Here is a 24,639-nt window from a genome sequence, read left to right on the forward strand (position 1 = left end):
GTTGTACAAGTGTAACACACTCAATTGTATCCACAGGATAACAGGCTTAGTACACAATCAAAATAAATTAATGTAAGGTAAAGAGAGAACACACAGAGAGAAAGGTATATTTGGCAAATTTATATTTACTAACACAAAATTGGGGAGATGAAAACAGACAAATGAATTGGAGCAAAAGTCATGAACAGAGATAGGTAATTTTTTGTATCTACAGCTCACAACTGAGAACATCAACTCCTCATGGATAAGACAGACAACCAAAGTTGATTAATAAATAATGGTTGTAAGTTTGTGCCAGAGCAACATTTCAGGAGATGATGAAGTGTCGACGTTTCGGTCTAGAGGGCAGTCGTCATATAGACCATCATCAGGACGGAATATTTTCAATGCTGAAAAGACTCCCTGGAATTTTCGAAGAATGGCCGTATTGAAATGGCAGAAAAAGGTTGTCTGTCTTATCCATGAGGAGTTGATGTTCTCAGTTGTGAGCTGTAGATACAAAAAAATTACCTATCTCTGTTCATGAGTTTTGCTCCAATTCATTTGTCTGTTTTCATCTCCCCAATTTTGTGTTAGTAAATATAATTTGCCAAATATACCTTTCTCTCTGTGTGTTCTCTCTTTACCTTCCATTAATTTATTTTGATTGTGTACTAAGCCTGTTATCCTGTGGATACAATTGAGTGTGTTACACTTGTACAACTCATAAATCATACTGACTATTTTCTAAATAAGTCCCTTGTAGCATACTCTGAGCTTAGTCTATGTTTAGTGGCTGAAGGTCCACACTTAATAACTTTTGCTTTACAAGGAAGACCTCGGGGTTAAAAGGCCTAGGTATCCTTATCAACAAAGGTCTTGAAAATATGGAGACTGATAATTTACAACCTCCGACGACAAAGATGGAGTGTACATTTTACGCTGGTATGTCCTCCAGATCTGTTTTTGGGGCAGAAGCTGGTCGATAAAGATGGTAACAGCAAACAGATTTAATTATGCTTTCGGCACATTGCCACTTACAGTCCACACAAATGTGTCCCGTACTTTAAACAAACGCATTAAATAAACGCATTGAGACGTTTGTATGGGCAGGCAAAATACCTCATCTCAAATCGGTACGAATATATGCAGATACTTGAACCGGAGGTCCGAGACTCCCTGACATGCACTAATTCTATCTCGTACATCATCTCTCACAACTGGTCCTTTTCTTGGCACCTGCTGATGACCAAGCAATCTTGGTGGCCTGGGAATGCACATCGCTGTAGGCCCCAAAGACCTGGAGATACCATATGATAGTAAGGCCTCTAAGTCTGATCTTTGCCCCCTACTCTGAAGGTTATGTGGGTGACGTAAAAAGATCCCATAGGTTATTGAGAATAGATGGCTTTATTCATAAGAATGCTCCACTTTGGTCCAATGAGGGCATGCCATCGGTCGAAAGATAGTAAGAGGGCCAGTCTGGGAAGAGAAGGGGATGCAGATGTTTGACTATCTCCTTATGGGAGATGCTTCAATTATACCTGGTGCTGCCTCAATCGCAATTATTGTGGTACTGGCAGATCGGCTACAGGGTAATTTGGGATGGGATCCTATTCTTCTTTCCGAGTCCCTCCTCTTAGAATATATCAGGAAGTGGGCACTCTGTAGGATTACTGTATCCAACCTATATCAGATTTTTATTGACAACTTATACTAGAATTATACACGTCTGCTGGTTAAATATTATTGGCAGGAATTACTCGGATTGCTTACAGAGAAGAGAACTGGAAGGAAATCATGGAGTAGCCAATTAAAATATTCCTTTTTCAAGTTTATACATACCTGGTACCGGTCCCCTTATAAACGCAGGGCTAACCTACTACTGACTGATGCATATTAGAGGTGCCCTTGAGAGGGCTGTGCACTCTATCATATACTGTGGTCGTGACACCACCTGCCCCCATATTAGCTAGCTATCTGGAGGATGCTCTGCAATACTAACTCTATCCCTTTGATAGCTTCTTCCAACATAGCCCTTTTACATGACTTCATGGACATTGAGGACATCACCTCCCACTGGCAGAGATGGATGTTGAGAGCCTTAATGACTGCTATGATAGTACATTGCACCATCGGCACTCCCAGCAGGTGCCTACACACCAGTAATGGGTGACCGAATTGTACTGGCTGGCCACTAATGAAAGGCACATATATATGATTCAGGATCAAATTGAATCATTTGATAATGTCTGCCAGCCTTTTCTGCGTCTTTAGGAACCTTAGAGTGATATATCAATGACGGATCTTACATACAGTATAATCATAAACAAGGAATTCTGCATCCAAAGATGTATTTACCCCGCAGGTGTCTCTGGGGGTTGGGCTGGATGGGCTATACCTGGGATATTTATTCACTGTCCTATTGATCTCACCTATTGCGGGTTTATGCTCATTGTTTGGTTGATGTCTGGTGGGAGGAGATGGAGACAGGATATGACCTGGAATGGAGGGACTACATAAAGCACAGTGTCAATTATAGGTGCTGATATTAAGCTAATGCCCTACTGTGTTACCTTTGTTATTGTTCCATTCATTCTACTATATCCTGTACACTTTAGGCTAGTGTGCATGTGCTAGCTCTGCTACTCTATTTCGTATGTAAACCTGTTTTCGCTTATACGATGGAATTGTATACACTTATATGGAGAACCAATAAAGAAATTATCAAAAAACGAAAAAAAGTCATGAATAAATCTCCCAAAACAAACCAGGATGAGACCACCACCAAGTGTACTCCATGTGGGTGGAGGAGCGTCGCCCCACTGCTTTCTCGCAGTGCGAGAAGCAGAAACATAAAATGGTATTATAAATATCATTTTATGGTTTCTAAGCCGTTCTGTCTGGGGAGGGGTACGAGGCAGGGTTGTCCCTTGTCGCCGCTACTATTCGCCCTGGCCCTTGAGCCCCTTGCTGCATGGATATGGTGGGAGCCTTCGATGAAGGGTATTCGGTGGTCCCCTGACTTCGAGGATCGTATCTCGCTCTACGCGGATGATATCCTGCTTTATCTAACATCTCCCCGGAAATCGCTGATAGTTCTATTCGATGTACTGACCTCCTTTGGTAAGAATTCTGGTTTGGTTATAAATTGGACCAAATCTTGTCTTTATGTACTGTGGGGTGAGGTCCCTCCTCTCCCACTGGCTTGTCCCATCCAGGTGACGTCTTCGGGGTTCAGGTATCTCGGAACTGACATATCGTTAGACCCGGTGGCTCGTTATGAGCATAATTTGATCCCCCCGTTGAATAGGTTGAAATTGTACGTGGCGGGCTGGGGTAAGCTCCCGCTTTCGCCGCTCGGCCGGGCTGCGCTCTTCAAAATGATGTCTCTGCCACGGTTCCTCTATGCACTCCAAAATACCCTTGATAGAGTTCCGGCTAGTTATTTTCGTGCAGTGGAGGGCCTCCAGAGGAAGTTGATTTGGGATGGTAGACCCCGTATTGCGCTTGCGAAGCTGACACTCCCTTGGTATGATGGGGGTATTGCTCTCCCTGACATTAAGCGCCATTATTGGGCGTCTCAACTGAGTGCTATTAATCATGGCATGTATGGTCCATCTAACCCTGCGTTCACTATGGATAGGTGGTTGTTGCCGGGGGGTGATTATAATAGAGCTCTTTACTCAAGGTCAGCTGGTAGGGATCTGTCGGGCCCTACGAAGACCACTGTGCGTCTGTGGTATCATGCAAATAATGCGATGGGATGGAAAGACCGCATGACGTTGGCTACCCCGCTTTTTGCCTCTGAGAGACTTGGCAACTTGTGGAAGACCAAGGGGTTTGAGAAGTGGGACCTGATAGGGATCAGTAAGGTGGGCGACCTCTGGGTGAAGGACCGTATTTGAGGCACTGAAGACAGAGTTCCAATTGAATGATAGGGAAGACTTTCGATATCTTCAGATACGTCATGCCTTGAAGTCTGTTTTTTCAGAGGGTGAGAAGATCCCGGAGTCGTCCCTGCTCGAGGATAGGGTGCTGGACGCTCATGTGCCGGACAGTACTATCTCCTTGATCTATAAAAAACTAATAAACAATAAGGCGGACCTACTGGTTCAGCTCCGGGACTTATGGACCCAAAATGGCTTAGAATTGGACGATGAGGACTGGCAGTCGGCGATCTCTTCTCCTAAGGAGGTTGCGATTCCGGCACGTCTCAGATTAGTGCAGCTCAAGATACTCCACAGGACCTACGTTACAGGCCCCCGTCTGGTTAGAATGGGATTTTCTGAAGGTGGTTTGTGTAAGCGGGGTTGCGGGCTCGTTGGGACATTTCTCCACATTCTCTGGGAGTGCCGTGATGTAAATGTTTTCTGGAATGAGGTGCATAAAATTATGGAGGAGGCCACGGGTATTGGCCACCTACAGTTGAAGCATGGAGGGAGAATATGGATTGGGCGATGTTTAGGGAGAAAACTGTTTACGTGGCCCGGGGGCGACCCCGGAAGTGGAACAAGATATGGGGTCCCTGGAACAGTTACCGTGGTGGCATCTGCACTCCCCCCGTGTCAACTAACACTGATGTTTCATTCTCCCCTTCACCCCACGTTCCTACCAAAGTATCATCTTAATGACGCACTGACTTGTTTCTACCCATCTCCCCCCCCATCCCATTGCCGATTGCATATGATTCTGTATACCCTGTTCCTCCCTCGCTTGAATTGGTATTCTGTAAATGTTCCTTATTGCCTTGTTTGTTTATAATTTTCAATAAAAAGAAACAAAAAAAATAAATAAATATCGTTTTATGTTTTTGCTTCTCGCACTGCGAGAAAGTAGAAGGGTTTGGTTGGTTGGGCAGTCCTGCTCGAGGGTAGGAGTGGCTTGCCCACTCCGAGGGCGCTGACAGTTTGGTCGGCCCCAGGGCCGACCAAACCAGTCATATGTACGCTCCCTTTTCTCCATGTAGGTTTCATGCAGCCTACCTATTTTGACTTTGATATTTTGGTAATTCTATATTTTGAATTCGATATTTTGTGTAGTTACCAGCATGGTATGGGACCTGCCCTACAAGGGAGGCCTGTGGTCTCAGAAGCATCTCAAACCACCTAACAACAAACTGCATCGTAGAAAGAGGATCCAATCTCCTTGATGGATATCCCTGTTTCTAGTGAAGAGAAGGCACTCATCAGGCTTGTGTCCAGAGTCCCTCCCTTCATTTGATGGTATTGTAGAGGACTAAGGGAAGTTCCATCAGAACCTACAATTGAAGAGGGCCCTGAGAAATTGATGACACAGTCACATCCCTGGAAATAACTCTTTACCTTGCAGTTATTCGGATAGCAGCAATGGGCCATGTGCAGCTGCTGAAGTACCCTAATGGAGCTAAAATGTTGGCAAACTCTCAGACAGCTACACTTTCGACAGCCATCTGCACTGATAATGCTTGTCCACCACGTTGAACCGGAGGAAGTTCAAGTGTTCCCGAAGGATAGGCATATGACAGTAAGCGTCTTGCAGACCACAGAACATAAACTATTGTTTTTTTGAAAAAAAAACCTGCTAGGACCTGCATTAGATTTAGGGCCATATGTAGGTAATCCCTATTTACCGATTCTTAAATACCGAATTTTACCTATTCGGTGTTTAAGAATCGGTAAATAGTATGTAGGTAATAATTCGATAAAATGAACCGAATCGGTAATATTCAGTATTACCAATTCGGTATTTACTGATTCGGTAATTCCCATTCATTCCTATGGTCCTGGAGGCCCATAGGAATGAATAGGAAGCCATTCACTATTACCAATTCGGTAAATACCGAATCGGCAATAGGGGGAACATATTCAAGGGTGGCAGGGTGTCACATTGACACCCCGTTGCACCCCTGAATCGCGCATGTGTGCATATGTGGCGCACATACATGCCCTAAGGGCCACATGGCACTGAAAAAAAAGCATAAAATTGCTTTTTAAAGGGTATTCAGTATTTACCACCAACTTATAGTTGTTGGTAAATAACGAATCCTGAATGCAAAAATGCACTCACTTGAGTGCCTCCTACATAGGATTTTAGGATTCAGTAATTTACCGATTCGCTATTTTAAGAATTCGATAATTTACCGATTCCTTAAATTACCGATTCAGTAAATTACAGAATCCTTGAAACCTGCCTCCTACATCTTAAATCCCTAAATACCGGTAAGTAACGGTGAAATTTACTGAATTTAACCATTACCGACCAGTATTGCCCCACCTACATATGGCCTTAAGTGTCTTGATTGTTTTAAAATGGGAGAATGCGATTAAACAATATGAGTTTACATTTTTTATTAATTGAGGTTTGGTTTCATGTTGTTAGACAGTAAAAATAACAAAGAGAAATAAAACAACCATGTGTGCAGAGCCTTTTCCCAAAAATGTGGCGCCTAGCTTCACTGCAGATACTTGTTATCTATTTTTTATCTCGGAGCCAGATTAAATAATCTTAGATATGTTTTTATGCCTACTTACCCAAGTCATTGTTATTCATCATTGCATTTGATGCCCGAAGTCGTGGGCCTTGCTGTGTAAAATGATATCCAAATTTGAGGAGTGATGTGTTTTTTTCCAGCATGCTTGCAATTTCCATTTCAACCTTGTTGCCCAGAGGTTGGCTCTTTGTGAAGAAACAGAAAAAAAAAGTTACATGAGTCATCATGCAGTGTATTTTGAATCGAGGCAGATGACAGGACATGGAGTGTGCTCAGGGCCGGACTGGCCGTACAAGGCATCGGTGTTTTCTCTGAGATCCTGGAAGGGTGGGGGGCGGTTTTGTTACAGGGGACGAGTTTTGCAGCTGTGCTGTAACATCAGCCCCAGGAACAAAGGCAGCAGGCGAGCATGATCCACTCACTTTCGTTTCCAGCCCTGGGGCCACAAAGTGTTTCACACTTGCACTACCCCCTCCCCCAACAACCCTTGTAGTGGTCAGCCTCGCTCACTACACTCCGTGCGGGGGCTAGTCTGACAACATTGCCAGGGCTACTTTGTGTTCTCAGTTTGGCCCTGAGTGTGCTCAGTCAGAACACCATGTGTTTGGAATGAGATGGTTTGAGTGGTGCCTACTTTCATTTTCACAGTTATTAGAAAGATTAACATCTTCTTGGAGACGAATAATGTACCGTGAATTATATGAGTTAAAGAACTCCCTGCGGTACATTATAAGGATATTTCAAGTCACCAATGAGTTCCATAACCATATAGAGGAACAAGGCTGAAGGCTGAGTTCCTTTATAAGGTTATGGAACCCCGAGGGGACATGCAGTAGTATCATATACGCCAGTGGGTCAGACCATCACCTTTCCCACAGACCTCTTAAAACCTTGGTGTGTAGTTCTGCCATATAAAAGAGCGAGCATGTTTGCAAACATGAAGACTAAAAATAAAGCCTCTAGTGAAAAATTGAACACATCAAAAACCTGTTAGATATTTGTTGCTAACAGATACTCGAAACAGTTTAATACAAGTCAGATTAAAACAAAAAAACTGCAATAGCTCGGTATATGTAGAAACATGCAGAATGATTTCTCTAAGGATTCCAAAAAATAAACATGCTCTCTCTGCTTGTCATTGTAAGCTATTAAAATAAAGCAGAAGAAAGAATACCAATATTCCCTTTTATGCAGCGGCCTTGACCTGCCTTTCACCTCGGCTGATGTTGCTGGCAGCATGGCCAGCAGGCATTGTGACTGTAGAACTCAACCGAAATAATTTAAAATAGTAGCACTCTGATGTCTCAGTGACTGAGTGTCACAAGTCGCTGATTATTAAGAAATTAAAGACTGCTGTTCACACAGGGATTATAGAATCCAATGTATTATAGCATCACAGCATGTTGGAATCAAATGAGTAATCCAAGTATTGTGTTATACTGTAATTTGTAGCATAAAAAGTGCTATGTAATTTCTATTGTATACAATTCTTAATTTGATTGTGATGCTTTGCAGCTCATATGAGTTTACGTTTGTACAGCCTCTTCCATTCCATCAGCTGCTGACCCTGTGTTCCAGAGCCTTGTTTTAGAGAACATTGGGAGTTGCTGGAGTGGAAGGACCAAGTCACGAAGCGATCCATTATGCTGCACTTAGGTGTTTCAATTTAGAAGAAATACTTATTGGATTACTATGGATTCGTACTTTACACCAAAGAGCTTATCGTGAACAAGGGAATATGGCTCACAACAGAGCTCTTCATGTTTTCAAACACATCTCGATTTCTCTAAGCTCACGCACAGCATCGTAACTGTAGGAGGTAGTTGCATAGGCTGTGCTGTCTGCATTTCATGCACTAATTAAGAGATTTTCGGAACTAATGTTTGTGCTGTAGACAGTGGCGTAACGAAACTTGAGGGGGCCCTCCTGCAAAGTACACGGAGGGGGCCCCCTCCCCAACACCTACCACTTTTGCTGAGGGGGCCCCCTGGAGCTCTGCACTCTGGGGGCTTATGCTACTTCACTGCTGAAGAAAAATAATCACTGAAGTATTGCCTAATATACATACAAACGTTGCAGAAAAAAGAAATAGGGCATGCACAATTTACTCTGAATGTGGGATGCGAAGCACGATTGGGTATTTTCAACAAAGTGAAAAATTAACATTGCCATGTTAACAGAACACTGCTCCTCCAAAGGAAGCATGGGATTGAAGACATTTGGGTCTTGCCGTTTGTCTGCTTTCATAGTTCCCAGCAAGCTGTAATGGAGAATGACTTTTGCAAAAGCCATTTGTCAAGTTTTATATGTGTCGCACACCATCCGGAGACACCGGACCCTCCAATAAAGAAGCATTAATAAATCAAATACCCTTGTAGGCCCCAGGCTGACATATGCAAAATGTTGCGAAAGTAAGGCTTATTTTATGATGGGTGTAAGGTTCGTGGTGGCTAGAGTCTCGCAAATGGAATGCAAGCAAACTCGGGGCCCAGGTCCCTGAATAAAAGCAGCACCCACTACAGAGAACTGAAGAGAAAACATAACTGAACTGTTGTAAATAAAGGTAGCGTAGTCCTTGTAGTTCCTGTAAGCTCTTTATTCATGTAAGATGGCAAGTTAAGAATAAGAAAGGGAAACCCCACCAGGAGCAGCCTCCTGCCGCTCAGCCCCTCATCCAACTGACAGTCTTACACACTCAACATTCCAACAAGCTCTCACACCAACATCCTATGCTGAGCAGCAGGAATAAATATAACATGAATTCAACCAGTGGTCGAAGTGGGGGAAAAAAAGTAGGGGAACTGTGGGGCAGAGAATCAAAGGGCGGGAATAACCCAAGGTTTGGGCCAGTGGACGGAGTCAGAGGTGTAGCCAGAAAGAGAAGGCCAACCCAATTTCTAATATTTGTTTAGCATTTCACTGACCAGTTACAGCTTATTACATTGTTTAATCCAACCAATGGATGCATTATGTTTATTAAAGGTTTAATATGAGATATTGACATTAAAATACATTCACAAAGTGGGATACATTTCCAATGTCCCACATACACTCAAAAGAGGAATCACAAGCTATCCGTCATGCCAGAACTTAGCAAGCAACGTGCACAAATTAAGCACTCAGGGACGGAGAAGTGAAAGGCATTGGCAGCGAAGGGGGGGCATGTAAGGAAGAAAGGCTGAGAGCGGTGATGCAGTGAAAGGGGGAGAAATGGTGACAGCATGGAAATGAATGAATGAGAAAGTATGATGGAGAGAGGAGTGAGTGGAGATACGGCAAAGGAGAATGAGGGGAAATGAACAGGGAGGGCGTGAAAGAGGGTGGAACATCGTCCTTATAGAAGAAACCCGATGAGGCTAGGGTGACCAACTGGCATTGGTGCGAATTCAGGACGGTGAGTGTAAAAATTCAGGACAAAGGGTCAAAATTCAGGACACAAATTCAGGACAGGAGGTCAAAATTCAGGACAAAACTTTAGGACAATAGGTACGTTTTACAGACACATCAGAGGTCGCGCAATAGTATATAAGTAAGCCCAGCCATTTCCAAACATATTCAACCATTTGCAAACCTATCCATCATGCATCCTTCCATCTATCATTTCACTCATCCATCCCTTCATCCATCCCCTCATCCATCCTTTCACTCATCCTCCATTATCCATCCATCCATCCACCCTTTCACCCTATCCATCTGTACACTTATCCATCCACTCTTCATCCCATCCATCCATTCACTCATCCATTCAGTCATTTACCCTTTCACCAATCCAGCCATCCTTTCACTTACTAATCCTTCCACCCATCCACTCTTTTAGTCATCCATCCATCCACCCTTTCTCTCTCCATCGACCCTTTCACTTAGCCTTCCTTCCATCCATCCATCCATCCATCCATCCATCCATCCATCCATCCATCCACCCATCCATCCACCCACCCATCCATCCATCTACTCATCCACTCATGAATCCATCCATTGCCCCTATCACTCATCCATCTATCATTTCACTCCTTCACACATCTATTCATCCTTTTGTCCATCTACCCTCCCTTTCACTCACTCATCCATCCTTACACCCACCCTTTCACTCATATGTCCATTCATTCACCCTTGCACTTATCAATCACTCAATCCATCCATCATTTCACTCATCCACCTACCCCCATCATCCACCCACCCACCATCCACCCACCCACTCATCCATCCTTTCACCCACCCACCATCCAATCCACTGATCCATCCTTTCACCCACCCACCATCCACCCACCCACTTATCCATCCATCCTTTCACCCACCCACTCTTCATCCATCCATCCATCCTTTCACCCACCCACTTATCCATCCATCCATCCTTTCACCCACTCTCCATCCATCCATCCTTTCACCCACCCATCATCCACCCATCATCCATCCATCCATCCATCCATCTGTCCTTTCCCTCATCAACCATCCATCCCCTCATCATCCATCCATCCTTCCCCTCATCATCCATCCATCCTTTTCCCTCATCATCCATCCATCCATCCTTCCCCTCATCATCCATCCATCCTTTTCCCTCATCATCCATACATCCATCTGTCCTTCCCCTCATCATCCATCCATCCTTCCCCTCATTATCCATCCATCCTTTTCCCTCATCATCCATCCATCCTTTTCCCTCATCATCCATCCATCCTTTTCCCTCATCATCCATCCATCCATTCATCCTTCCCCTCATCATCCATCCATCCATCCTTCCCCTCATCATCCATCCTTCCCCTCATCATCCATCCATTCCCTCATCATCCATCCATCCATCCTTTCACCCACCCCCTCATCATCCATCCATCCACCCTTCCCCTCATCATCCATCCTTTTACCCATCCCATCATCCATCCATCCATCCTTCCCCTCATCATCCATCCATCCATCCTTCCCCTCATCATCCATCCATCCATCCTTCCCCTCATCATCCATCCTTTCCCGTCATCCATCCATCCTTCCCCTCATCCATCTTTCCTTTCATCCATCCTTCCCCTCACCCATCCATCCATCCCATCCATTTATCCAGCCCCTCATCCATCCATCCTTCCCCTCCATCCATCCATCCATCCTTCCCCTCATCCATCCATCCTTCCCCTCATCATCCATCCATCCTTCCCCTCATCATCCATCCATTCCCTCATCATCCATCCATCCATCCATCCTTTCACCCACCCCCTCATCATCCATCCATCCACCCTTCCCCTCATCATCCATCCTTTCACCCACACCATCATCCATCCATCCATCCATCCGTCCTTCCCCTCATCATCCATCCATCCATCCATCCTTCCCCTCATCATCCATCCTTTCCCGTCATCCATCCATCCTTCCCCTCATCCATCCTTCCTTTCATCCTTCCTTCCCCTCACCCATCCATCCATCCCATCCATTTATCCAGCCCCTCATCCATCCATCCTTCCCCTCCATCCATCCATCCGTCCTTCTCATCCATCATCCTTCCCCTCACCCATCCATCCACCCCATCCATTTATCCTGCCCCTCATTCATCCATCCTTCCCCTCCATCCATCATCCTTCCACTCATCCATCCTTCCTTTCATCCATCCATCCTTCCCCTCACCCATCCATCCATCCCATCCATGTATCTTTCCCCTCATCCATCCATCCTTCCCCTCCATCATCCTTCCCCTCATCCATCTTTCCCCTCATCCATCTTTCCCCTCATCCATCATCCAGCTACCCTTCCACCCATACATCCAGCTATTTACATTTTCTCTCCATCCTTCCCCTCACTCATCAATCCATCTATCCTCTCTCATTATCCATGTATTCAATCTTTCATTCATCCATTCACCCTTTCACTAATTCATCCAGCCATTCACACATCCCTTCACTTACTTACTCACCCACCTTTCCATATTAATTTTGAGCTGAGCCCTTTTGAGAAGAGGCCCATCAAGAACTTCACCCTCGCTGCAGGGGCCGTTCCAGGACTGGGACAGAAGCCACCCAGGGCGGAGACAGGATCCACCACAGGGGGGGACAAGAGCCATCACAGGCGGGGGTGGACTGGAGCCACCACATGGGGGGACAGGAGCAGGAGTCATCAAAGGAGAGGGAACGTGATCTACCAGGGTGGGCACAGGGGTGGGCATGCAGTATTCTAGTATCATCTTGGGCTTCTCGCCCCCTCCTGCACAAGACAACGAGAAGACAGACTCTCTGACCAAAATGCCATCCCCACTGTGATATACTTTATACAGTACTTACAGGAGATACTCTAAGAGAACTGATTGAACTGATTGTCCTCCATACTTTGTTAATCAGTGTGGTTGCGATTGTGCCATTTCTTTATTGTATTACATTATGCATGTTTGAAGAACCGAGGTTTGCTTACAAATTAGTGACAGTAATTAAGCTCGGTGAAGAGAAGCAGGTGCTGCCTCGGTGTAATCAGGGGTGTAATCTGGCCGAGTCTCGGATGTTTGGGGCCCTGGGTAGAAATGGAATGTGTGAGCCCCCGTCTAAATAACAGATACCAGACGCATTCAGGGCTGTTTGCATGTGAATGGATGCCCCCTGCTCCTGAAGCTGCAGCCCCTCCCTCTGTCACCTTCAAGCACCTCTTAACAGCTCCTCAAGGGCTGGAGGTGTGAGGGTTGCCATCCCGCTGTGCCTCTACAGTGCTGCTGGGGGTCTGAGCTTTGGAACAGCCTCGGAGTCAAGAAGGGAGGTGGGGGCAAGCTGTGCCCGGTTAAAATTATGGACAAATGGCGTCCGTTAAAGAATCCTTCACGGACAACGGACAGACAGCCAAAATTACGGACTGTCCGTGAAATTTACGGACGGTTGGTCACCCTAGATGAGGCAGGATCGGGAATGGATGAAGTACAGCGGGTGGGGGCTGGCTTGGGAATCCTGATCCTGGTGGGGTATGGGGCAGCTGGAGCTTGGCAGGAAGCTGGGGCGGGGTGAAGCACGCACTGAGGTAAAGGGAGTGAAGGAGAATGAGGCGGGAAAAAACATTTCATGGAGGGAGGGAGGCAAGAGGCTATTAATGAGGGGAGCGCCTGGCAGAAAAGAGGAAGCATAACACAGAAGAAGCATGGTAGGGGTTGGAGAGCATGTCAAGAGGTATGGAGGAAGGCGTCACAGACTGTAGAAGGGTGTGGGAGCATGACATGAAAGGGCAGGGAGGGACTGAAATGCAGGGTGCGCTACGAAATTCGTTTTATTTATTAAATTGTTTACTTACCTTCAATTATCCATACTGCAGTTTTTAGCACCCCCCACCCTCCCCTCCCCCGCCCCACCTCTCCACCCCACCGAAACTCCCTCCACGGGCCGTGGCTGGGTGTACCTTCCTGAACAAAAACAATCCCGCAATGTTTTCCTCTTTTATGTGTGCTGCAGAATGCGGCACACATGGAAAGAGGAAAAAACGAGGAGAAATACAAATATTTCTCTTCATTACACCTGTTCTGGGGAGTTGTAAGGTTTTGGCACTGCCCCAGGCTTATGTAATTAAGTATATCTATGGCAGCGTGAAAATCCATGGGTGTTGCCTGGGAAAACCCACCGCAACTTCCATGGAACGCCTCCTTGGCACAGATTAAGGCAATGTAGTGACTTGCGCTGTCTTACTTCATATCTATTAGGCTATGCAAAGCCACACAAAGTGGATTTGCTTGGCCTCATAGTTTTGATTGAGAGGCTTGCACGCCGGAATGTCAAAAAAAGCGATGCTACTGCGGGGCAAGCCTCTCATTAATAAGCCCCTCTTAGTGTTAGGGGAGCCAGTGGGTAAAGTGGGCTGACCCATTGTATATGCTGTGGTGGGTGTAACCAAAATGTGATTGTCAATTTAACAGAACAATGGATAGAGCCTGCAGACCAATAGCCCCTCTATGTATGTATATTATATATAATGTTGGAAAAATAATAATCTGGCAAGGCAGGTAAAGCTATCTCAAAGGCCAGACCTAAAATTTGTAAAACATGGTTCATCACCAGTGCCGACATTCTTGGTAAAGCAGAAGTCAGTGCATATACTTCTGTGTGCGGTCTTATGCTCACTCTAAGAAATGCACCACAGCATTGAGTAGTGGGACGGATGCACCATTTGAAGGGATCATTCTGTTGATTTTAGTTGCATTTTAGAAAAATGTGGAATAAATAATTTCTTGTCATAGAGGATGCTGATGGAAGACTCTTTCAAGCTCTTACGGTCTGTACATATCATATGTCTTATTTTTTTAGAACAAAATGTCCTTACAAAGTTATGAAGGAAGTTAAGGAATAACATGTATCCACATTTGGTTTTTACAATTAGGAAAGCTCATAAAATGTCCCACAAAAAAGAAAGAAGAAGCATATGTGTTCTGTGTACATTTTGCAAAATTTGATATGAGATAGATATGGGCCTTTCATATTTTATTAAAAAATGTCAATCAACATAATTAAAATATGGACCTGTCATGTTCAGGGTACAATTTTTCCCAACCACAGATTCCAATTCCTTACTTCAAACTTGTAACTACAAAATCTACAAAAACACCTACCTTCGAAAATTAGAACTACTCTGGCCAACGAGTTTGTGCCCATCTAGCGGCACTCTAATGATGAAAGGAGTGGATTTAGCTATGTACAAAAAACAATCTTTAAGATGACTACCTGTCCCAAGGGATTAGCATTAGCGTAGCCATACATCGACCACAAAAACATGTCTGTACTTTTAAAATGCTCTCTTCTCGTCTTGCACCGCAGTGAGGTTATGCCTTCTTAACAGTATGTCCCAGCTTTGAATTACATTTTTTATCAACTGTATTGTCGTTTTGTATGCATGGAAATCGCAATCTGGCGGTAAGCAGTGAGTGTGAAATTAACTTTCCCATGGTTGTGGTCAAACAGAAGATATTTTCACCTTGAGCACCCAACAAGAATACTAGCATTTGAAGCAGCAGGGTGCCTCTGAGTATGGCTGTTTTATGTCACAAGTTTTCTCGCCATAACTTCGGTTGTGGGTTCAGGACCACCAGGCATGAAGCAATGGGCCACTCCCCCTATATCCCTTCCAGCAGGAGTTGGGACCTCCAAACACCACCTTTAGCCTATTGAGGGAAAGGTACTATCTAGTCATGACCCCATAGGCATTTTCTCTATGGTGTATACAGACAGAAGACGCAGCAACCCTCTTCCAAATTGCCAGCCAGGTCTCGTTCGTCATTTCCATCTCTAGATCTTTTTACCAATTCAGAGTATATGTGTGTTTTGTTGGAGGCCTAAGTTCCTGGACATAGTGACATTGCCATGTAATGCCCTTACACCTTAGTCTATTAGTGACTAGAGGCTTTGTGAGGAATAAGAAAAGGGAAAGTTATATGAGTCCTCATGTAGTCAATTTTGGACTCATTCAAATGATAGCACATGGATTAGGCTCAGTCAGAGCACTGTGTGCTGAGGGTGTTGGGAATAGGATGGTTTGAGTGGAGCCTACTTTTATTTTCGACATTATTAGAAACATTAAAGTCTTTATGGACATGAATAATGGCCCATGAATTATAGCATGGTAGCATGTAGAAATTAAGGGAGTAATCCAAGCAGCCTATCCTGAAAGAGGGAAACAGGCCCGCAATAGTGCACATTTTGATAGAAATCGGGCTAGCTCCATGCACATAATCGCTAACTATACGAGTTACTTGCATAGGCTGTGCTGTCTGAATTTCCCGCAATAACTCAGAGATTTTCTGAGCTAATATATGAGAGAGAGCATGCTAATGTGGAGAGGTTTTTTTTCTTGTATTTCTCGTTTGTTAACCCAATGTAACACCTGAATTAGATGATGGTCATCTTCCCTAGTCAAGTCAAAACTGACGCTGATTGCTTCCCATGTAAAAAGATTGTTTTCAAAGAGATCATCTAGCAGTGGTAGACTAGTCTGGTTCCGGTTGTAGAAACCAGGATCTATCAAACCTGGTTGTAAATCAGTGTTATGTGTTAATGGAGTCATTGAGGAGGGATAGGATGTGAAGCCCTCACTAGCTGTTGCAGAATTGTAACACGTTTGATGCAGTCTTAAGCAATGTGTGTGTTTTAGGTCGGGCTCTGGAGGGGGCCATAGCATGCAGTGGCCATTTTCGGAGCGGCTGCATGGTGTTGCGAGCTCCGCTTATGAATCAGCGCTTGTTGTGACATATTCCAGTCAATTGACCCCTATCACTGTCTGTTCCACTCCTGGGGCTTCTCTATATTTATTCTCGCTCCTGTTGGCAGACTCCTGACGGCATTGTGGGCTTTGGTGGAGTCCCGCTCCAGGAGCCCAGTGGGGATCTGCCATCATGGGTCCCAACCTTGGCCATTTCCACTTGAATTATGTTTTTATTTACACAATAACAGGCATTTCTGGAGTGCCTTGGTCCTCAAACATCTTGGAGAAAGTGGTGCTGACGCAACTTCAGATGTTCCTTTAGAGACATGAAGCAGTAGAACGGCACCTGTGTATTGTATATCTAGGTTCAATCCTTCGGGATTTCATCGTTTAACTGGAGCAACAAAACAATCTTTTTGAGGTATTTTATTGACAATGGGTATATGGAAGGTACTCTGATGGAAAGTCAAACGTTAGTTCCCAAACCTTTAGTCCACATGCTTTTACTCTGTTGACTTTACTCCTCAAGCATTTACTCCACAGTTTCATTTAAAATAACAGTAAGTGTCTTTACAACCAGAGTCTTTACTCCTCAGACATTTATTTTTAGTTCTGCGTTTTTTTGCTTTCTTAATACTATATCTCTATGTATATATTCACTGGAAAAATCAAAGGCTAAAGTAACTTTATTGTTAGGAATTGTGATAATATCTTACTTTACATTAAAAACACCCTGGAAACTCACTGAAAAAAACAAAGGTTAAAGTGATATTAAACTTAGGTAAAAAGGCCAAATAAAACATACCATTTTAAATTAAGAAAATCAGCGAAATTCAACCGTTATCTCAAGTAACTATAACTCATGCCCTAAAGTAAATATAGCTCACTCCCCGACAATTCATTTCAGATGTTGCAGCGATGTTATCAATGATGTCATAGAAGATGTCATGAATTACGCAATGTATGAAATAGTTTGCAGTGCACGGCGAGGGCACTAAATTCTACAGTCCAGTGTGGCGTGAGGTTTGGTGCAGGGCTTGGCCTTGGGTTTAGGGCGGGGTGTTGCTCTCCTGAGCAGGATGTACGTGGTTGCTGTGCTCAGACTTCCTGCATTTCAAAGGGTATCCTCAGTGCTTGCCCACCTCCTTCCTGACCTCTAAGGGCATCATGCCCTGTAAATGCAGTCAAACATAGGAAAGGGGGGATGTTAGGCAAAGGGGGCACTCCCCACCCAGAGGCTGGCACTGGGAATAAAAGTGACACCTTCAGGACCTTTTATCAGAATACTCCTGTCCCTGTGGGAAATTCAGAAGAAGGACTGTTCTGCTGTTTGACAAGGAAGATTGGCTCTCTAGAACTGGCTTCAAGGGTCAGGTGGGTGACAGCGACACAACAAGTTCCAGAGGCCCACCTGCTTCTGTCCAGTTAACCAGCACCAACATGACCTACCTGGACCTGCCTGAGCCCTGCTGCTGGCCTCTGCTGGAGAGGCACCAGGAGGTGCCCTGCAGGTTCTGGAGCCTTAACTGACATCAGAGTGTACTCTTCCTGAACACCAGGTGAAAAATACAGCAGTTTGGGCTCCTCACAACCGCGTCATGAACTCTTTGTGCTGAACAACTGAGACAACTGCCAATGCGAAGCTCCTGCGAGACCTCTATGTTGTGTCAGCAGTGACTGCCTGTGACAACCTCCAACATGAAGCTCCAGCCATGGCCGTCTCTCAGCGCCAAAACAGTGACCATCTGTGACAGCTGACCTATTCATCACACTGACAATGACCTCCGTGGGGCCCCCGCCAACATAAATAGCAGCTCCTTGCATGGACTTATGAAGGTAACTCTTTAGTAAGATGAACCTAGTCCCTGTATCCAACCTGCATCCCACTACTGTTGGCCTGAGCTTGTAACTTTCGCCAGAAGAATCTACACCAGGCCATAAACATTGAAAACGTAATGCAATAAATAAAACAAATCCAAAATGACAAAAATCCAAGAAGTAGAACTTGAGATATGATGTTTTAAAGAATAAACTGTAAAAAAGCGCTTGCAAGCAATAATCGCTTACTTGGGTTATCTGGTCGCGCTGGACTGTGAAAAAGTCCAAAGTTCAGGCTGATTGTGATGGAGCGCAGACCGGATACAGAGACCCAGTTGGGCCTGCTGAACAAAAGTAACTTAATCCTGATTGCGTTGACGAAGGTGCAGCTGAGCGATGCATCAGTGTTCCCAGGTAGTAGGGGTGATGCGTCAATTTTCTCCAAGCAACAGCGTTGATTTCAAAGGTGATGCGCTGGTTCCAGCATGTGTCCGGTCTGTGACGAGGTGCTCGGTTTCTTTACGCAGTAGAGGTCATATGTCGATCTTCTCCAGGCAGGTGGGCCAATGCTTTGGATCCAAAGCAGCGGTTCTGAAGGGTATGCACTGGTACCAAGGGTGATGTGTCGGTCCTGTTTCTGTAACAGCGGCGATGCGGAGATTCTGCTCATGCAGCAGAGGATACGTATGATGGAGCAAACACCTTAGGCCAACATCTAAGGGTTCAGGACTGGGGTGGCACCACATGGCAGGGCAGATTCACAGATTGCAAAGTCCAGGAGGGATGAAAGTCTTTTATGTCCCTGAGACTTCAAATCAGGAGGCAAGTCAGCAAGCCAGACTCACAACAGGGGGGGTATGCAATCCTTTGTGTGTGGACAGGACTCCGCCTATTCATGTGTAAGTGTGAGACTGTGCCCAGTTCCTCCCTCCCATCTCCCAGGATGTCCCACCAAGTCACTCCTAAGCTCCTTGTAGCTTTCTAGAGGGAATACACAAGCCCAAGTGTCACTCAACCCAGACTGAACAGAGACAGGCAGCAGGCACCAAATGGCTAAAGTAAGAAAATGCCAACTTTCTTAAAGTGGTATTTTTAGAATTGCAATTTAAAATCCGACTTCACCATAAGTTCTGATTTTAAATTGTGATTTCAGAGACACCAGACTAGGAGGTCCTCTCTCTTACCAATTGGAAATCACACTTATAAAATGTAATATATAATCCCAATGTTATCATACGGGAGAGATCGGCCTTACAGTAATACAAAATTAATTTAAAAGTTTTTCACTACCAGGACATGTAAACCTTAAAAGTGCATGACCTACTTTTAAATACACTGCATCCTGCTGTTGGTCTGTCCAGGGCCTACCTTAGGGGTAAGTTATGTTTATAAAAAGGGAAGGTTTAGGCCTGGCAAGAGGGGTATCTTACCAGATTGAAATGGCAGTATAGCTGCACACACAGCTGCGCACACAGGCTCTGCAATGGCAGACCTGAGACTACAGTCGCTCTCCCTGGTGAGGGAAACTGGGGCTGCGAGCGAGAGAGGAATTGTAAAAACGGAATAGGCGAGCTGTGTTCCGAAAATCAGCGCGTTTGTAGCGTCTTGTAATAATTTTAAAAATGGTCTCATTTTATCTTTGGGGGTTTTAGCTAAAGGGGAATTGATTTTATCAGGCACTCTGACACCCCTACCACATTTTACTTACTTATTCTTCTGCTTCAGCCCAGCGGTGGGCGCCATCTTGAGTGTGGCAGGTGGGGACAGTGCTCAAGTCGGGCCGTCCTTCCCGCCCTTCTGGTGTACTTAACAGAGCCCTTTGCAGCGCTCGGTGCCCTACAGTCGCTCTCCCTGGTGAGGGAAACTGGGGCTGCGAGCGAGAGAGGAATTGTAAAAACGGAATAGGCGAGCTGTGTTCCGAAAATCAGCGCGTTTGTAGCGTCTTGTAATAATTTTAAAAACTGTCTCATTTTATCTTTGGGGGTTTTAGCTAAAGGGGAATTGATTTTATCAGGCACTCTGACACCCCTACCACATTTTACTTACTTATTCTTCTGCTTCAGCCCAGCGGTGGGCGCCATCTTGAGTGTGGCAGGTGGGGACAGTGCTCAAGTCGGGCCGTCCTTCCCGCCCTCCTTCCTCCCTATAAAATGTGTAAGCCAACCAGACGGCGCAGCGGGCTGGCGCAGCGGGCGCGCCGGACGCGTGCCGAAGCCGCGCCTAAGCCAAGCCCGTCTGCGCCCGTCTGCGCCAAGATCGCGCCAGGCGCAGGACACGATGCCCTCTTTCCCGCTACCATTAGGTATGGCTTTGATGAGCTACGCGTACTGCAAGATACAGCGGGAGTTCATCCATGCAAAGGTAGGGTCCCTACTGATCTTTTGTGGGGCCCATTTTCATGCCGACATTGTAAGTGGACGTCTTTGGTCACCACCCCCAGAGCACCCAAACCACTGCCCATACCAAAGAATAAGCCCACTACTTTCAAGGGAGGACTTATTAATGCCAGGTCCCTAGCGTGCCACGGTCAGGACATCCATGACCTAATCCTACATCATGGCTTGGATGCCCTTTTTATAACCGAAACCTGGCTCAATGACTCCTCTAACCCAGATCTGGTTACTGCCCTCCCCCCAGATTTCACCATCTTCAGGCGGGACAGACCCATCGGGAGAGGAGGAGGAGTTGCCTTTATTATTAAAAAATCTTTTGCCTGTCATACCTTTGATCTGGGTTATCTTAAGAACGGTGAGGGCCTAGGTTTTTCGATTAGAATTAATGCCTCCACCTCCTTCTCTGGAGGACTTATTTACCGCCCTCCAGGTAATGCTACCCCTTTCCTTGACTCTCTTGATGAGGCCCTTGGGTCATTCGTGACTCATTATCCCACTTTTACTCTCCTTGGCGACCTGAATCTCTACTTGGAATCCTGCATGGACCCCCACAACATTAGCTTTCAACAGTCGCTAAGCATTTTTGGTCTCTCCCAACTTATTTCTTCCCCAACACACCTGGCTGGCCATATGTTAGATGGTATTTGCTCCAATCTGACAACCTTAACCACGTCCCCCCCGATTCCTCAAATCTGGACCGATCATTATTTTATCCCTTTTTCCATAATGGAAAAATCCTCCACGTCTTCCAACGCCAAGCACTCCTCCCCTTCTTTCTCCACCAAGTGGAAGAAAGTGATCGAACGCATCAAGTCAGATCCCCAACCCTTGGAACCTGCCCCTATACTAGTCGGAGATGTAATGTCCGACTCTCGTAATTTCCATATCTGGATTGACCAAATTGTCTCTGACAACTCGGGTCCAAACGCCCATCATCCAGACCACCGCCAAAGAAAGCCCAATGCTCCTTGGTACACCCAGTCCCTCACGGAAGACCATCTCCTTTGCAGAATCCAAGAAAGGAAATGGAGAAAAACATATGATGAAGCCTCTAGACCACTTTACATACAGCAGAGGAAATTATATCTCTCCAACATCAAGGCTGCTAAAAAAGAATACTTCACCAAAGCCATAGAGGATGCACAACAAAAACAGCAAACCATCTTTTCCATAGTCAAGTCCTTTACCCATCCTAAAGCCCTTGTACCCGAAATTCCCCCATCCCAAACTTTATGCAATCAAATTGCTGACTTTTTCACAGATAAAATCACCAATATTCAGAAGGATTTCCCCAAACCCACAATTACTACCCATGAAGCTGCCACAAATTTATTCACCCTGGCCAATTTTCCGCAAATTTCTCTTCAACAAACTCAGAAGGCAATTCTCGCCTGCAAATCTGGAGCTCCTACAGACTCATGCCCCCCTAGTATTCTTCATCATCTCATTGAAGCTGTAAACCCCACAATTAATGCCATCATTAATGAATCTTTCACTTCAGGCATTGTACCTGATGATTGGAAAAAGGCCATTGTAAAACCCTTAATGAAGAAGCAGAACAAATCCCCCACTGATCTCACTAATATGCGTCCGATCTCGTTATTACCCGCCTTAGGTAAAATTGCTGAGCAATTAGTGTACGGGGAGTTAAAAACCTATGTAGAAAACAACCAGGTTCTGCACCCACAACAATCAGGCTTCCGCCCTGGCCACTCCACCGAGACTGCCTTGATAGAATTATCAGACTCTATTAAGTTCTTGCAGGATGAGGGGAGACAGGTTGTACTCATCCTGCTTGACCTAACAGCCGCGTTTGACACCATCTCGCACGCCATTCTTATCAATAGAATGCGGGAGATTGGTGTGGCAGACACTGTGCTGGCATGGTTAGTTTCGTTCTTATCCAACAGATCACAAACGATTGCATTAGGCCCCTATAAATCCAGCGAGAGATCTATCACATCAGGAGTTCCCCAGGGGTCCATACTCAGTCCTCTTTTTTTTAATATCTACATGGCCCCTCTCCTTGCAGTGAGCGAATCCCATGGAATCCTCGCCACATCGTACGCTGACGACACTCAATTGGTCGTCACTATTGATAGGAAATGTCCTGATGCAGAACTTAGATTCCAGAATTGCCTCTCAGAGGTCTTTTTGTGGCTGAACAAAAATCATCTCAGATGCAACAGTGCAAAGACTGAAATAATACCTCTAGGAAAAGATGTTTCCTTCTGTCCAAAAGACTGGTGGCCTAAAAATTCAGAAGCCCCTCCGAGCGCTGTCTCTTCGGCACGCAACCTTGGTATTCAATTTGATACATCCCTTTCTTTTGATGATCATGTTCGTATCACTGCTGGATGCTGTTTCAGTCTTATTAGATCATTGAAGAAATTCTTCGACTTCCTCCCCATTACAGCCAGAAAATCAGTCGTGGTTGCTTTAATTCTCTCCCGACTCGATTATTGTAATGGATTGATGGCAGGAGTGAAGAAGTCCACCCTTAGAAAACTTCAAAGCATCCAACACGCCGCTGCCAGACTTGTGCTCAGACTTCCCAGAAGGTCCTCTGCCTCAGCAGCCCTCAACGTCCTTCATTGGCTACCACTCCACAAAAGAATCTTGTTCAAACTTTTACTGACTGTATACAAAGCTACCAGGAAAACTGGTCCCCTCTACTTCTCCAAGCGTTTCACTTACTACAATCCCTCACGCTGTTTAAGATCCTCAGGAACCAATCTTGTTACAATTCCAAGATTCAAGTTAAAAACCAAGGGGGGAAAAACCTTTTCCTTCCTGGCTGCCAGAGCCTGGAACAGCCTCCCTGTTAATCTCAGGCAAGTTGAAACTGAATCTCATTTCAGGAAACTTCTGAAAACCTGGGTGTTCCAGCAATCTGATACCTCAGTCCTAGCAGCTATATGATCTATTTTACTTCCTCGTTTCCACTATCTTCTGCTTGCTCAGCGCCAAGATGCTCCTCCCGGAGCGATAGTCGCGCTTTCCAAAATTCCATAAATATCAAATTCCATAAATATCAAATGGTTTGAGGGCTACTTATTTGGGTGGCACAAGCAATACTGCAGGCCCACAAATAGCATTTAATTTACAGCCCCTCGGCACATGTACTGCCCTTTACTAGGGACTTGTAAGTGAATTAAATTGACCTCTGGGCGATGCGCCAATGTTACCATGTTTAGAGGAGAGAGCACATGCAATTTAGTACTGGTTAGCAGTGGTAAAGAGCTCAGAGTTCTAAGGCCAGATAAAACGAAGTCAGCCAAAAGTAGGAGGAAGGCAAAAGGTTTGGGAGTGACCCTGCAAAGAGGGCCATTTTCCATCAGTGCTGTTTTAAAATTTAATTTTTGTCATTTTGGTGTAATTTAATTTATTAAATTATGCTCTATTTTTCTAAATTGGTTTGGAATATTTCTTGTGTGGTGTTTTCACTTTATTACTAGTTGAGTCCTGCATGAAAACTTGGCACATTGCCACTAATTTAAGCCTGCTGCTGCTCAGGGCCGTTTCTAGGTGTTTTGCCGCCCTAGGCGAGAATTGAAAAATGTCGCCCCCTCCCTTTTTCTACCATCACTCTCTTCCCCTGTCATCCAGGCTAGAAGAATAAATGCATTAGATATAAAATAACTTGTATTCAACATTAAATAATAAAACACATCAAACATTGAATACCTAAATAAGCACTATTCATGATATTTGCAGGGGTGTGGAATTTAATAAAATATCTACTTGTCCATGGGACAGGTTGCTTCATAAATCTACTTGTCCTGTAACAAAATTCACTTGTCCCTTTGGTGTCATGTAGTGCAGCGACAAATTATGGCTGCAATC

At 45.0% G+C, this 24,639-nt stretch overlaps 1 protein-coding gene across 2 annotated transcripts in view; it reads right to left on the minus strand.

Moving 5' to 3' along the window:
- TMOD1 (tropomodulin 1) overlaps positions 1–24,639 on the minus strand; it is a 725,670-nt gene that overhangs the window by 57,813 nt on the left and 643,218 nt on the right. For both annotated transcript variants that reach the window (XM_086961851.1, XM_086961850.1), the window contains exon 9: positions 6,492–6,636. In XM_086961851.1, coding sequence (XP_086817977.1) covers positions 6,492–6,636 — 145 coding nt within the window. The remainder of the gene's footprint in view (positions 1–6,491; positions 6,637–24,639) is intronic.

Source organism: Lissotriton vulgaris, chromosome 3_1, assembly GCF_964263255.1.
Source record: "Lissotriton vulgaris chromosome 3_1, aLisVul1.2, whole genome shotgun sequence".
NCBI lineage: Eukaryota > Metazoa > Chordata > Amphibia > Caudata > Salamandridae > Lissotriton > Lissotriton vulgaris.